General features: G+C 42.4%; 1 protein-coding gene across 2 annotated transcripts in view; it reads right to left on the bottom strand.

The window, feature by feature from the left end:
- Positions 1-15,971, bottom strand: part of LOC144199134 (forkhead box protein O6-like) — a 42,246-nt gene that overhangs the window by 18,677 nt on the left and 7,598 nt on the right. Inside the window, exon 1 of one of the 2 annotated variants that reach the window (XM_077720557.1) lies at positions 5,942-6,104. The exons of the other annotated variant lie outside the window; for it this stretch is intronic. Within the exon in view, the coding sequence (XP_077576683.1) occupies positions 5,942-6,004 (63 nt within the window). The 5' untranslated portion in view covers positions 6,005-6,104. Of the gene's footprint in view, positions 1-5,941; positions 6,105-15,971 lie in introns of those variants that run through there. 2 annotated transcript variants of the gene reach the window in all.

Raw genomic sequence — 15,971 nt, 5'->3', positions numbered from 1 at the left:
CTATTCTCCCGCCTTGGAGGGCCAAACTGAGCTCTCAGCTCCTCGACGGGAGACGCTGAAATATTAATCGCCACGCTCCAGCCGCCGACGAGCGAACACAATCGCTTCAAACTCCCACCCTAATGAGTGTGTTCATGAATGGCTAATGCGCACAGATGGGTGGCTGATGACGGGATGGCTTGCAACGGAGAGGAGGGGTGGGGGGGGGGGGGGGGGTACGGAAGAAAAGGTGGGGGTTGTGGAAAGTGAAATTTAGGCGGGGGTGCTGCTTGTGTATGGGGCTGCGGAGGCATGCCGTGACCTTTTAAGAGCCTTCTGAAAAACTAATTAAGACTAACCCTTCTCTATACACCAACTAACGCAGACATTCGTGCAAAGTATAGTAGAAGCGCCAAGTCACAACAATAATAAGGCTTTACTCATTTGCAAATTAGTTTTGCCGTAGAACTTACACTTTTTTTCTAATCTATAATAATGTAGTTATGTCAATTAGTGGGCTGGGAAATAGGGAAATTGGGGGTGAAAAAAAAGTACATTTTGCTCAAGTTTAGTCTGAGTTCAGAGTGGAAGACAATTTTAGTTTTTTGTTACATTTACTTGTAAGATAAATTGTTGGAAGTGATTTTACAGAGTTTTGGGATGATTGTTTTTGATATATTTAAAGTTAAGATAGTCAATTGGAAATGTATTATTACATTTGGTAGAATAGAATATGAACTAGACATTAAGAATTACAAAAAAGTACTGAACACCTTTATTCGAGATAAGCCTAATTTTCCCATTTTCTTATATTTCATGTATACTTCCTATTCACAAGGACCATGGCCATAATAAAGACAGTTAAAAATCAACTTGTTAGCAATTATTAAAGTTGAATTACAAGAAAACCACTAAATATTTAAACGCCACGTTTATCCGACTTGAGATGACAATTAAGGCATCGAGCATTATATAAAACAACAACACGATAAACCTGCAGTTTAGCACAGAAGTCTCGCAGATCAGAGATTCAAGGTTTAAATCCCAACTCTGGCATTTCTGCATTGTCTTAAAAAAAGGATTTCCACTATAAAAACCTGTGAACATTCTGCACCATTTCTAAGACATGGTTAAACCAATGCAAACACATCTCCTCCAATCGCACACACATTTTAGTCCTCTGCCTCAGCCTGCCGACGTCTCCCCAAGGACAAAACGTCACAAAAGGACTGGAACAGACTTTTCATGTTCTCATCCCAAATTAATCGAATACACGACGCAACATTAAAACTGCACGAGCTGCTAAGTATGTCCTCGCATAGCCCAAGTCGAGAAAAAAAAGGAAGATGACCAACAATGGAGATTCATCCACATGCAGCCCCTGCATGGCCCCAACTCGAGAAAAAAAAGGAAGGTGACCAACTAGTTTGATACGCGAATCGAGTTTATAATTGTTGCAAACAAAAGTTTCCTTGTTCATTTTTGTCTTCCTTGTTTATTATTTTGTAAATATTTTGTTGCTAGACTCCAAAAGACCCACATCACATGCAAACATCGGAGTATGACTGAAATCGAAAAAAGTTCACTGTTCTCATGAATTGAGGTTATGGACTCGAGTCACATGACTTCATTGCAATCGGGCTTCATTGAATAGATTCAACTTATCTTGGACTTTAAGCTACCTTTACTTGAAGAAATATTAACAAGTAGACTTCACAATTCTTGCCTGCTTACCTCAACTAATACCAGTCTGTGTGGGTTTACTTGGTCAATCTCACTACATTTTACATATAAATTTGGGGAGTTGGTCGCCCCTGAGCAAGGAAAATAGATGGAGGATAAGGCAGACATTTTGGGGAGGTGTTTTATCCATGTGCCATCAGCATGAGAGCACACATGTGCACTCATTTGCATATGGAGGTCATGTGCTCGCTGACGTCACGCACAGAAAAATGCGGGTTAACGCGTCTTCCCAGGACGTTACCATAGAGGCCACCTGGGGATTAAGAGCAGCCACGCATATGCAGACATCCAACACACACATATGCAACAAACTGCATCTAATTAGAGGACTACCATCCTCTGACCTATTTCCTAACCTCTCCTACACTGTCAGGGCCTCGAATGGCATCGGTTGGATTAGGCGGGAAGATGGAAAGTGACGCACTGTGTGGGAGTGGGAGCGAGAAGGGATTCAGACGTGGAGTGCCAGAGTGGTAATGGATTCATATGCAGGCCAGTGACATATTGTGAATATCATATTTACATTAACGGCGTCCTGGGCTGTTACTCAAACTGGCGTTTATTGAGGGAGGAATAACGAACAAAACCATCAGTGTTGCTGTTTATGACAAATGAAAGTGCAATTTTAAGAGGAATATATATATATATGTATGTGTGAATATATATATAATATATATTGATAGATCATGAAACAATAAAATATGCACAGTATTGGATGTGTTCATTTACATGAACAATGTAGTACAGATGTGTTTGTGCATGTATGTTTTTTTTCTTTTTGTTATGCGGCTACCATGGCAAATTAAATTTTCTTTTCAGCAATCATTAACCTCAATGCTTGAGTTCAGGTGAAACTGTTTAGCCACAAAGGTAAAGGCGTACAAATTCATTTATGTGCATCAAAACTGCTTAGTCAGCTCATCCTTTAATATATTGCAAACACATAGTTCTTTGAGAAAGAGTTAGAGAAGATTGCATAACCACAATCGTTAACTTTTGTAGAGTATTAAAGGATTTTTGTGGTCAGTGGGTCGGCCTGAACCCAAACTTTGATGTGGAATGCTGGCGGCGTGAACAACTATTTTTGTGAAGTGGTGTTGCGTCCAAGATGGAACAGCAATAGAATGTATGGAATTATACCAACTTGAGCAATGTGGTGTTTTGTAACTCAATTGAATGGAATGCCATTATTGCCAGTATCCAAGTATGGTGAGATTTAAAGCTTCACGATGAAGTGCACACATAAATAAGTAGTCATCAAAAGATTGATATACAATAAAAATTAAGTGAGGTAAAAAGTGACTCAAGTGGTTAGCAACACGTGAGGTACCTATTGTGTTTTAGTGCAAGTATCGAAGTGCAAGATGCATATTTCCAGTGCTGAGAGTAAAAGTCATAGATTTCTGCTTCTGCATTCCTTGAGAAATAGTTATCTAAAAAATGTGGGGATATTGCCAAACAGACTTCAAGTATTTTTACTGATAGTCTATGTGTGTGGTACATAGGAGGTTCCCTCGTATTACTGTAATCTTTAGATATAAGTCTCACCTACAAATTTTACAAGAAAAATGGTATCTTTCCATCAACACGAGACACTATAAACCACAAGTGTTCATAATGTATCATAAGGCATGCAAAAAAAAAAAGACAAGCAGCTCATAAGCTTATAAAACTCCACATAAAAGTCACATTGGACTATCATGAGCAGAGTTCAAAGTGGGGCCAAAGAGTAGCGTTTTTTAGTCTCAAAAGTTACGGTAAATGCGGTGCCACGTTTATGCAGCATCATGCTTTCAAGACCCTCTGTAAGCTTCCCAAATCACCTTGATGTACCTTGATTGTCCGTCTGTCGGCCACATGGAAATTCACTGACAACATGTGAGTGTATTTATAGTGAAGGTGCCTGACAGGGTTGGGGGTGGCGCTGAGGTGGACGGCCTGTGTGCCAAGTGACAGACATGGCGACACACATCTGTCAGCATCTTTGCATGAGCTGATACATGTATGTGGAAAGGTGCTTCACCTTTTGCATCTCGGGCATCTGTGTATGTGTGTGTCACTGTTCTCCTGGAAGGGAGGAAGGGAAGGAGAAGCGTGGCGGTGCGGTCGGGGGGTAGGTTGCAGCAGCAGCAGTTTCCGCCTGAGTGCGACTGTCAGTGGGCATCAGTCAGCCCAGCAGTGTGGCAGGACGCGGGGATCATTAGTGGAGACGGAGGGAGGGAGAGAGGACGGCAGAGTGGAGACGGGGGGGAGGAGAAACGGGGGTGAGCGGCTGTGCGACGCGGCCGCCGCGTCTTAATATCCCGTCTTGAGAGCATTACGCACACGGCACTGCACTTTTCCTCTCAGTCACGCAATCGGCCACTCCGTGGAGACCCCAACCGGGCCCGGGCCTTCGTCCCGCCTCCCCTCGTCTGCATGGCCGGGCGATCACGTCTGTCCTGGCTCAGTCTCTGAAGACAAGCTCTTACTTAAGGAAAGGGTACGTTACAGGTTTCTGTCCCTCCCCGCCTTCAATCTCGGGCCTGCTGAGCGCATTTTTGGTTGGCTCCACATCCCACCTTAAATTTAGCCTCTCCCTGACGTGACCTGCTCTTAACCGCGACCAGGTGGAACAACTGTGCGACACATGTTCACAGATGTACACCACGCGGACAGAAGTGGTGGGAAGCCAGGTCATGACACAAAGAAAGAAAGTGAAAAGGAGATAAAAACAAGGGGTTTGCAGCTGTGAACTTGGGGGCTGTTGCTAAAAGAGGCTGCTCTGTCATTTGAGTGATAGGTGTCCAATCCATGTAAACTCATTGGTTGTTTCTTACTATGATAGCCCACCAGTCAATTCCAACTGGAGAGGGCCTTCAATAAGTTGACCATTTCCAATTCCAGCCCTAAAATACAGTTTTTGCAAAATGTATGGATTATATTCACTATACTAAAGTTTATCCGGGAAGATGCCCACCAGTAATAGGTGAAAGTCCACAACATAAACAGAACAAACTAAATAATTTATGCCATTCCACTTGATTTAAAGACATTTACCTCACTGGCTGTCAATGGTGGTGATAGACATCCAATCCATTTGAATTGGGAGGACAAACAGTGAATGAATGTATGTTCATTTGCTGTCAGCCCTCCCAGTTCTAATGGATTTGATGTTTACTAGTGACACACAAATTCACAGCAGATGGATGAAAAGAACCACATGAATGGATGTCTATCATCACAATCAGCATGGATCGTAATCTATTAAGACAATGTTTAAAGGCATTGTAACTTCTACAACACGAAAAACAAGTATTGTACATATTGTAGTGTCAGTGTGCATGCATGTCTTAAGAAGGGGGCTCTGGTGGGATGCTATGTGGGTGTCTAGATGTGATCTGTCAGTGAGGGCAGCTCCCTCATGAGTGTGCCTGTTGTCAGTGTTTTATGGATCTCTCGGCATTTAATGAAGAACTAAAAATTTAACCGACCACCACAACCCTCCCTTTTTACCTGCAGGGGCTTTACAAGAGAATCATTAAGCTACTATATAAAGCCATTAGAAAAAAGCAATTGCTAAAAAACACGCAATACATAGCATATAATTGTAGTGTAGTATCACCTGAGACCACTTGTGTGCATCACATCGATTTTCAAGAGAATATTTAAGTCTGTTCATGCATCCATTTGAGAGAATAAAATGAGCAACTGTACATTGAGCCTCAGATTCCTGAGAAACCTAATGAATCAAAGACACTAAAACATAAATACTTCTGACTAAAATTGTACTTTTTGCCAAGTATTGTGCATATTTCATTATCTTCACTTAATTCCTAATCATTTGTTATACTTGGATTCGGATTATCTGATTAGTTCTTTCCATCCTTAAATACACCACTTTGCTTTTCACTACTTCCTCAAAGTATACAAATTGCTCAGCTCAATTATTGACAGAAGCTGAAGTAAACAAATGTGAAATCTTGTCAATATGTAAGATTGGAAGTTCACAACACTTGATTCAGTGTGCCAATATTTGCTAATACACCAAATCAAATGTTCACATATTAATTAACTTGGGCTCGGTCCGTCTGTTCGGAAATCCACTTCCTCCATTCATAGCCTTCAATCACTGACTACACCTCCCCAGGTCGGCGACCTGTACCGCGATACTGTGCGCCGAGTACCAGAATCAACATCGCTGACATTTGCCAAACACAATGGTGTCTACACAACTAACCGTGTTAGCCCAAGTGGTAAATCCTCCCCTGGCTCGCCAAGTTTCGAGGTTCACAGCTCTCATCTGCTTGCTTTCCTATCATAGCATTTATTGCTATGTTACACAAACTCTTTTAAAAGCGATATATTGTATGTCTGGCACCTGGCAGATTGCGGAGTTTAGCATTACAGCGTGCGATGTCACGGCGGTACAATCTGGCCACACACCAGAGACGCTGGAAGATTAACGTTTTGGGAGTCAGACAAGCAGAGAATGTGTGAGCAAGTGAGTGTAAGAGGACACAGACAGCTCAAAGGAATTAATTCCTCAAATAGATCATTGATTATTTGTAGTAGCAGGGACACGAGAGAGTGTAAGACTACTACACAGTTTGGCCCAAGTCTGCTGATAGGGATTCAGTTGAGTTGTAGTCTCAGAAAGTGAAGACAATCTTCAACTTCGACTGGTGAGCAGACGCGAAGTTCACCCTTTCATCGCTACATGTTTTATGTGTCGGTACAAAGTCCATAGTGACTATTGCTCTGAAACCAAAGACTTTATTCAGAGACGATGACTAGTATCGTTGTCAAATTTACTCGGGGAGTTTTTAAAATGGCCAAGGGGAAGAACAGGTTTAAATTTTTAAGGGTTTGATGGACAAATGGACTCTTAATTGATAAAAATATAAAAGTATATATTAATGAGACATGACTCATTGTTTGCATTTCCACCCCAAGGCGTTGCCATCTCTACATTAATTAGAATCTGCTACATAGGGACTGGCCACCAAGGGCTCCAAAGACAAGTAAAAAAAAAAATAGGTGTCAACATTTTGAAACATTAACAACAATTACCTCATCAAGTGCATCCACATTCTCTCCACTAACCTTCATTTGACTGTTCTGTACACAAAGATCCATCATATATTTATGCAAAAATAATTTGGGGAGTAATTTCAAGTGATGGCCCCTATTTACAGTGTGCGCAAAACACAAGTGTAGAACAAGGTCAGTGAAAGCCTCACGGTCACACACAAACTGGCGCACAAACTTGCCCTTGTTCTGTTACCACCTCTTCCTAATCACTATTCCAGACGCACTGCCACCTCCATCTAGACAAGCGCGCTCTCACACACAAAGAGACACCCACAGACAAGCCTGACCCCCTCCATTTCTTGGCGGCGCCCCCCCATTGCATCTCCCTGCCACTCATCTAGATCCGTGGATCACTTTTGAGGATTTAAGGAATACCCTACCTAGTTGATTGCAGCTATAAGAGGCAAAAGGGGGGTGGGGGGGTCACGGGGAGTAGGACCAGGGGTTCAATTACTATTGAACACGTGGGGTAAGAACCTTCCATGATTTGCCTTATGTAATACATTGTAAAGCTGCTCCTGAAATACACTCTCATACACACAAACACACATCAACGAACTTACACAAAACCGCCCCTGCCCCCGCACCATTTACCCATTTGGCACTAATTGAGGGATCTTTTTTCAGTAGCTGTAATTGCACACATTTAATTATTTATTTTGATGGGAGGCAATCTGGTGGATAGAAAGAGAGAGAGAGAGAGCAGTGCGAAAGAGCACGAGTGGGCGAGATGGCAGAGGTCAGGGCAGCTTTTTGGGTAAATGTGTGCGAGGGGCCAGTTCTACTGTAAGCTAACGCTCCATTGGGATTTGAATGTATGAAGAGTATACGAGGAATGCGCTGAAATGTGAATGCGTGTGAGAGAGTGTACGGTGTGTGAGTGTGCGATGCATCCCAAAGTGCATGAGCTTTCTGAGTGCAACGGGAGTGCACTAATGGACGCACACTTGAACTGAAGTGTGCAAAATGTAGCTGAAGTGCAGCCAAGTCTGGCTCGGAAGCTCCGTGTCTCCACTCTCTAACTCTTCTTCGTCCTCGTCCATCAGGTTCATATTTTCATCTCCTTCTCATTGACAGAACCATAACAGTCACCCCACCACCCCACCGCCCTCCTGCCCTCCGCCCTCCACTCTCCCCCTGTTAAATCTCCTTTGAGAAGGCTTTGAGAACGAGACTCACAGATCGGGCTGGTAGGCCGGCAGTTTGCCCACCCCTCCCGCTGTGCTCGAAGCAGAATGAAATAAGAAGAGATGACATGTAACCACCAGTAGTCTTGACCTTTATCAAGCTCAGGCGCCTAAGGCAGGCTGAATGAGACATTAAGAAAATGACTGAGCGTTATTAACCCCTACTTACTTACACACAGCAACATTTACACCAGCTGCAGTCTTTGTTTTTATCTCCCGCTAGTTAAGTTGAACAAATTGCAATTAAGACTCTTGACGGGCATTTTCGAGTCAATTGCTGTCACTTGGCTGATATTTTGTTGTTGGGATTTCAATAAAGGTGGTGAAATGCACTTGCATTTGGGCAAGGACAGCCACTGTTGCCTTATGTTTTGCCTTGTTTCAATAGGACAATAGGACAATCATATGTATGGATGCAAAATGAGAACACTGAGAAAGAGCGACTCCTGCTCCAGCTTTTGATGTCACATAGAAGGACACGACCCTTAAAGTTAAACTTGAACAACACATGAAAACATACCACAGCCACAAAAGCACTACATTGGTTTCTTCACGTACTCGTCTCACTGTTTCTCTTTAACTTAAGCGCCAACCAGATCATGCAAACTGCAGACACAATGGAAAAAGTTCAAAAGGAAAAACTAATGATTGAAAATTCGTAATCATCCTCTTTAACGTGAGAATCGTCTTTTTATTTTAACTACCATTCAGAAATCATAGCTTCATACTGATGAATTAAACCATAAATAATACAACAATACTAGAGACCTGGCGTCAAAAGTTCGTTTTTTGAAGAAAAAAAACTAAAATAGTCAATTTGGGAAAAACTTAAACAACGTGAATATTTCTGCAAGAGCTTTCAATAAGACATTTATTTGTATTTATTTAGTTGTTTCTTTCCTCACAGATGTTATCCTTTGTTGCCTGTAGAGGCAACAAAGGTTTTCTGAAATTGACATTTTGAGTGTGCACAAATGACTTCCTTCTTTTTAATAGGAAAATATTTTTAAAAAGGGCAAACTTTACAAGTCAAGCATTACCCCCCCCCCCCCAAAAAAAAAGAGTTTAGAGGTTACACTGTGCACTTCCATTTTCTAAAAACAGACTTTTTGCGTCATTCTTCATTTTAATAACAACAAGGACTCACTTGTGATTGATCCCGCATGTGAAGCCCTCTGCTCCCCTTTATTGAAATCTTTTATGAACTCATGAGCCGCAAATGCTTCAAATTGATACGAAACCTGTGAGGGCCAGATGTGGACCCTGGTGACCCCGCTGTACATCTGACAAGAGAACATTTGCTTGCTTTGCTTTCCCTTTTTTTTTTCCTTCTTCTTCTTCTAATTTGGCAGCGGGCATGTGTGGTCGCCCTGCTGCTCCACAGTCAATCAATGAGTAGAGACAATTCCCATAGTGACATTTACACAAAAGAAAGCTGGGCATTTATCACTTTAGTTTGGAAGATGGGACAAGAATGAGTGAATGAGCTTGTCTGTGTTCGTGTGTGTCTGAAGGCGAGTTGGAGAAAGAGAAAGAAAGAGAAAGAGTTGGCAAGAGAAAGTGCCACAGATGAAAAGGGGATTTCAAACTTACATGAAAGCAGCAGGAGAAATGAGTGAGGAACTAGGGAAATGAGCGATAAAAAGGCTACTTGGTGAGGAGGAGTGCGAGTGAGGATAGAAGAGGAAAAAGCCAAGGCCCAGCGGTGAATGACAGCGGCAAAGAGTGACACAGAGAAAGAGGAGAAAGGGATCGGTTGAGAAAACCAATGATTCTGGGTAGAAGGTGTAAAAAGAAATGGAAAAAAAAGGCCAAGACAGAAAGTGGATAGAGAAAGGGGTTGTGGTGCAGAAAGAGTTAAAAAAGGGAGGTTTTGGGGCTAAGTGAAGGGGGGAAAGCATGCGGCGACAGGCAGAGTGAGCCAGACGAGCTGAGTTCATTCAAGGCGACGAGCAGCCTCGCCGCGCAGACCTCACACGGTCAGCATACTAAACATGGGTCCCCGGTCCTGACCCAGATTAACGCCAATGTTATACAAATCCAATTGGGAAGCATTTGCCCCAGCACTCTGTCCACTACTTCCTTGATCGTAACCTCCCATCTCCTCATGTGTTTCAGATGCGCTCCCATGCACTTAGTAACCCATCATGCTGGGCCAAATCCTCCCCCAGATTGCCTGAAAAAAAGGCCCTAAAAAGACAGCTTTTAAGGTAACATGCATATACATAAACGTAGCAATCCACCTTTAACCAGATTACATGAGCTGCTCATTGCATTAAAAAAGAAGTGGACTCTTTTATTTGTGAATACTACTGTAAGAAACGGTCAAGTTAAGTAAAAATTACTACTTATAGCCATAAAGATCCAAAATGTCATCACAGACAGACACCTATGACTATAAGTTTAAGATCTACTGACAATGGATGAGACAGAAGATAATAATATAATCAAGAACAGCCATTGGCGGCTGAAGAAGATAAATTCAGCAATCTTTGGATGTTTGTCAGCCCCTCCCAGTCCAAATTGACTATACAATAATTGACTATATTAACTGCAGGGAAAAACTGTGGGTGGCAAACAAAACTGTCCAGAGCAGTAAAGTGGAGACTATAGAGTACATTACTGCTGCTTGGAGCAACATAAAATAGAAGGTAAATAAGGGCCTGTTATTTTTTTTTCTGGAATTCAAAATTACTTAAGGGTGCAGAGGGCAGCAAGAAAAACGAACCACTTTTGCGAGGTCAAAACTGCAGAATATTAAACTACAGTGAAGTGCAAAAATCTCGACAATTACTTCTTCCTAACTATCTACCACTGTCTAAGGTTGGCGACCACTCGTGAGCCGTAGATGTTCAAAAATATAGAAAACGTAAGCAAAACAGAGGAGGAAAACCACACTTAACAAAAACAATGTGAAAACATCCAACGCAATATTACAGTTTGGCTTGTATAATTTGGTACGCGTGAATTTTTGATAGGAGGAAAACCACCACTGCGTATGTAAGTGTACCGCTGTACTTAAAAGCTACACTGGCAAAGTGATTTCTTTCCAAGGTCGGCTTCCTCTTTTCGGCTCAGGTAAAGCTGACATTAGTGCTCTCAGTGGGGCGCTAGGCAGCCGCTACCCTGAGGTGACCTCGGCTCCATCCATCAGCCTAGGCTGCCTTGCTCAGCCGCCATCCATTAGCATAACAAGCATCTCTTCTGCACATAACTCTTGCCGCTCCTCCTTTTTCTATCAACCTGCTGCAATCAGTCACGGCTAACCACATTTCCCTTTGTGATGCCGCTTCTCCCTCCCCAACACGTCCCCTCCTTCCATCACTCCCGAGATCAGGTAAACTGATGGACACTCTGGGCATAGGCCCCCCGTCCCCCCCATATGCCTGACCGCAACCCCTTTACACTTCTGACAGGAGCTTGATGGACAGCCAGCACACGGAGGAAAGGTCCGGAGACGGGCGGCGTTTAGCTCGGCATGCATCATCGCCTTTCTCGGGGACGGGGCGCGACTATACGGCGCGAAAACACACGTCCGGGCGGCAATCCATCCCGTGCATAAAAAGAGAAGAGGGATGGAGGTGGTGTGGGTGGGGGGGTGGGAAAGTGAATCAGGAAATGGGCACCGTGATTTGTGACAGGACCGTTTTGTGTCCGGGAGAGAATCCGGCTCGGGGTGCACTTCATCTGGCGGCGAGGACGCATCTGTGTTGTTTATCTAACGCTCCTGCCATCTTGTTACATTGAAATATTCATACACATGTATGACAAGATCAGGCCCATTATGGTTCTCTCTCCACAGGGGGTGGGGGGGCTAGCTACCATCAGTCAGAGTAAATTATGAAGACAAGACACATTTCATAATCCTATAGATAGGCTTCAAGTGGAGTATTATTGTAGGACGACATCAATCACGGCTGTACATACTGAATAGTGTCATCAGTATGATAATGCGCAATGGGCTATTTCAAGGATAAACTGGCCGTTATAATATTTCATGAAGCATGTAAGCAAAAGAAAACACATTAGGGCTTATGTAGTATGCATCATCAGGAATCACATGACCTATGCTTCAAAATGGATTGGCTGCAGCTACAAAATGATGCGTCAATCACAAATAGCCCAATCCATAACATGCTGAAGATACAATACTTTTTCCAATTGATTATTCATTAACTGCACTAGCGATATTAACCTTTATAAAGTGTAAATTGGCAAGGTTTAAGGGTTGTGTTTTAACAGCATGACACAAAGAAACGACGCAAATGTGCTTCCATTAAAGTTTCCATTTAAATTTAAATAAAAAGGTTGATTAAATTTAGCTTGGCTCTTTTTTCAATGGACAAAGAAGCATAGACGAAGCCCAGCAAATGCTTTTCATAGCGCCCGAAGGGAGGTCTCAAGTTCATACTCACTCATGTTGTGTAGTGTTTAATGTTTATTCTTCTTGATGAGGACACTAACTATTATTGTTACTCCATTATTCAAGGATTAGAGTGGAAATTTTGTACGTAAATTCTCAGTAATTTAGACGCATCCATCTCAAGAGCAAGATTTACTAGTTTTTTTTTTTTTTTTAAGGGCTGATTATTTATAGATTAAATCTAAAGTATGAGATTTGGTAGGTTTTATTTTAGGAATGTAATCACATTGATAGTCGCAGCCCAATTTTTTGTCATATCTGCCTCTGATTAATCATATTGGTTAATTAACTGTGGTTTTATTGTTGCCTGTGGAAAAATTTCAACCAGGAATGTGCCAGTGCGCTCTTTGGTTATCCTTTTGATGTCTGAGGGCTGATGAAAGACGTTTAGGGAATGAGCCGGGTGGTCGTGGTTCATTTTGCTGAGACAAGGACTTTTAATGAACTGTCATTAGTTATTTGCATTACAATAAACACTCAAATCCAACTGTGAATATCTTTAGTCAACTCATGCTTGCTATAACTTGGAAAAAACACTTTTGTTAACTCCACAATGTATTGAGAGACATTTGCTGTATTACCACTTACAAAACTGAATTAATCAAATACATAAACAACCTTTATACTCTTCTAGAAGCTCTAAAAGGCTCATAAATGAACTCTCTCTGCCTAGATTTGGTGTCTGTCACTGTCAATAGCAGTACATAATTTAAAAATTAATGTAAGTGACATGAATGAGTCTATGTGCGAGTGACTGGGTGTAAGCGGTGGTCAACAGCCGCTTCAGTCTTCACTTAACATTCAACAAACAGTTTTCAAAAGTATGCCGATAATGTATAAAAGGGGTGACTAAAAATACCCTACAAAGTGCTAACCGAGCTCTGTTTACTACTTGACTTGAGGAAAAAGCTCCGCAAAACCTTGTTGGCCAACAAAAGAAGTCAGAAGGCGCTCATGAAAAATATATAAGCAATAAAAAATAAAAAAACAGTGCGTTCGTACTACATTTCAGCTATGACGAGGTACACTAATAAGAAGCATAGGCCTGCCTGGGGGCCCAAGACGGTAGGATCGCGTTTTTCTCGTACATGAGGCAGACCCGAGTGGGGCAAAACGGGCCCTGTGGTGGTGGTGGTGGTGGAGGAAGAAGAGGCAGCGTGACTACCGCCTGCCTGAGTGCAGCAGCCTGCCCGCAATTAAGGTGGAATCAGGGAGAAATCTGCGCTGCCTTGATAATGAGCCTCGTCTGAATTATTAACGAGAGCTGCTCCCCCGGGACCCGGGCTCCCGCTGAGCCCATCAAACCCACCCCAGACCCCCGCCGCACCACCACCCCCGTCCCCCTAACACACCCACATACACTCACACGGAAAGACAGCGCAGAAATGCATGCATAAAACTCCGAAACACCAAAACAATGCGTGCACACTAACGCGAATACAGACACACACACACATATGTTGACTCATTTTAGTGGGGCTTGACACATTTTCATCTAAAGGCGGAATTCAAGTGAAAGGGGACGGTGGCCTTTTTTCTACGTTTCTGAAGAAGTACTTGACTTGAAATTTTTTTTGGGGGAAAAAAATGTGCTTGATATTGAATTCTGCCCAATCAATGTTTTAAAAGAGCCACTTGGGTGCTTTCCTTTTTTTGGCACTCAGTGGAGGTTATTGGAAGACTAGCCTTTTATTTCTTTTATTTGAAAAAAAAAATATTTTTTTGGGAGATGAATAACATAAAACTGGACTCTGCTTGTTGCCATTGATAATCTGAGCTGGAATTTGGACGGCTGTGTATAGTGTTTTGGTAGTTATGTGGAATTAATGCAATATTACAATTATAAAGCCATGGAAGTTTGGTGGCATTTAATACAAGTATTAAAGTCAACAAATATTAATTTCCTATCTTTTCATTTGTCCTGAAGGGTCAAAACAACTTCAGTAAGGTAGCAAAAATTGGGGTAATTCCCAAGTTTCAGTCACTCCACTCTATCCAACTATGGGAAGTAAATGTGTTTTTGACTTTTGCCTAGCTTTGTTGTTGGCTAACTAAAATCACTTCTCATGACAAATTCTCCAAGCTGCACCTGCACTGGCATTTAGGAAATTTGTTGTTCTATCCCACGGCGCCCGAAAATAGTCCTTTCCCAATTGTTGGAATGTGTGGCAGGGGCTGGAGGGGCACAGCAACCACTCAGACAAACAGTGTCCTATTTTTGCTTACCAGAGGAGTAGCTGGAGGATATCGGAACAGGGACATGGCCATGTTTATCCCCATTTTATTGAGATGTGGTCTGTGTAAGTGCGTGTTTGTGTGTGTGTGGTGATGAATGGGAGCCCCCCCCCCGCCCCCCAAGTGCATCCAGCAGCACTGGCGTGACTCACAAACCCCTCAACTGTCCCCCCCCCTCTCGGTTCCCCTCCCCTGTGCCCCAATTTCATAACGCGTTTCCTGGAAACATCCAAGCCGTGGTGTAACACTCGGAGCCGTCGACCCTGCCATCAAACGTCCGTGACATCAAACTTTACAAACAGCAACACACGGTTTCAGCTGCCAAAGGGCTTTAGCACCCACTCCACCCCAAAAAAAACGAAGAAAAAAAAAAAGAAATCTTCCAAAACAAGTCAGACAGCAAAAGCGGGCACCAGAGGAGACTGTCTTCACCCCTCCCAAGTACACAGTGTTCCTCCATGGGTGGTTCCAGTTTGTGTTTCTTGCAAGTGTGCGCAAAGAGTGGAAAGCATCACACTACTGCAGCTTTTCCCAAAACATCTAGCCACACTCGCTTTGAAAGATCCCGGAACAGTTGGCTCCCAATTTTAACCCCATATAACAAACATCTAAACAAAACATGACATTAAAGGTGCAGGTCAAGTCTTTCTCATAAATCCAGAATTTAAGTACCATAAGTATGTTCATCCAAAATTTCCATTTGTTAGTGGCTTGTAAGCATGACCCTTAATAATTAACTTTATAGCCATTTCTGAATTTCATAGAATAATTCAGCCCTCGGAGTTATTTTTTTTTTTAGGGATGTACATTTGTTTGATATTTTTTTCCATGAGTAGATTACAACCAAAATGCGTGAAAGTGCAACGAATTATTTAAAAGGCTACATTAAAGTAGGTTTTGACTTCTTAAAAGAAAGGCTTGTAAAGATTGAGTCCGATTACCACGTTATTAACGTTAAAAGCAAGTCTCCGAGACAGATGGCCCATGCAAAACTAACCAGACATTGGCGTTTTTGTCCTTATGTGTATGGTGGGGAGGTCCGCAGCAGTGAATCATGATGACTCATCATAAAACAAGAAACCGTCATATCTCTCTGCCCTGCGTTTTGAAATAACCACTTTCAATTCTCAACTTTTCGATGTGTTTGCGTGCAAATTTTAATCAGGCGCAGTCTTCAGTCTTAGAGCCCTCGCCATACTGACGTCAATTGGAGCAGATCAAAACCTTTGTACAACAAAAAAGGCGTGAAATATAGTGAGAAATATACATACTCAGGGCGGCACCTGATCAATTTAACTTTCAAACAGGCATTGCTAACAGGCTTGCTTGGA

Source organism: Stigmatopora nigra, chromosome 7, assembly GCF_051989575.1.
Source record: "Stigmatopora nigra isolate UIUO_SnigA chromosome 7, RoL_Snig_1.1, whole genome shotgun sequence".
Lineage (NCBI taxonomy): Eukaryota > Metazoa > Chordata > Actinopteri > Syngnathiformes > Syngnathidae > Stigmatopora > Stigmatopora nigra.
The sequence above is the reverse complement of the archived record's forward strand: the minus strand, read 5'-3'. Positions and strand labels throughout refer to the sequence as shown.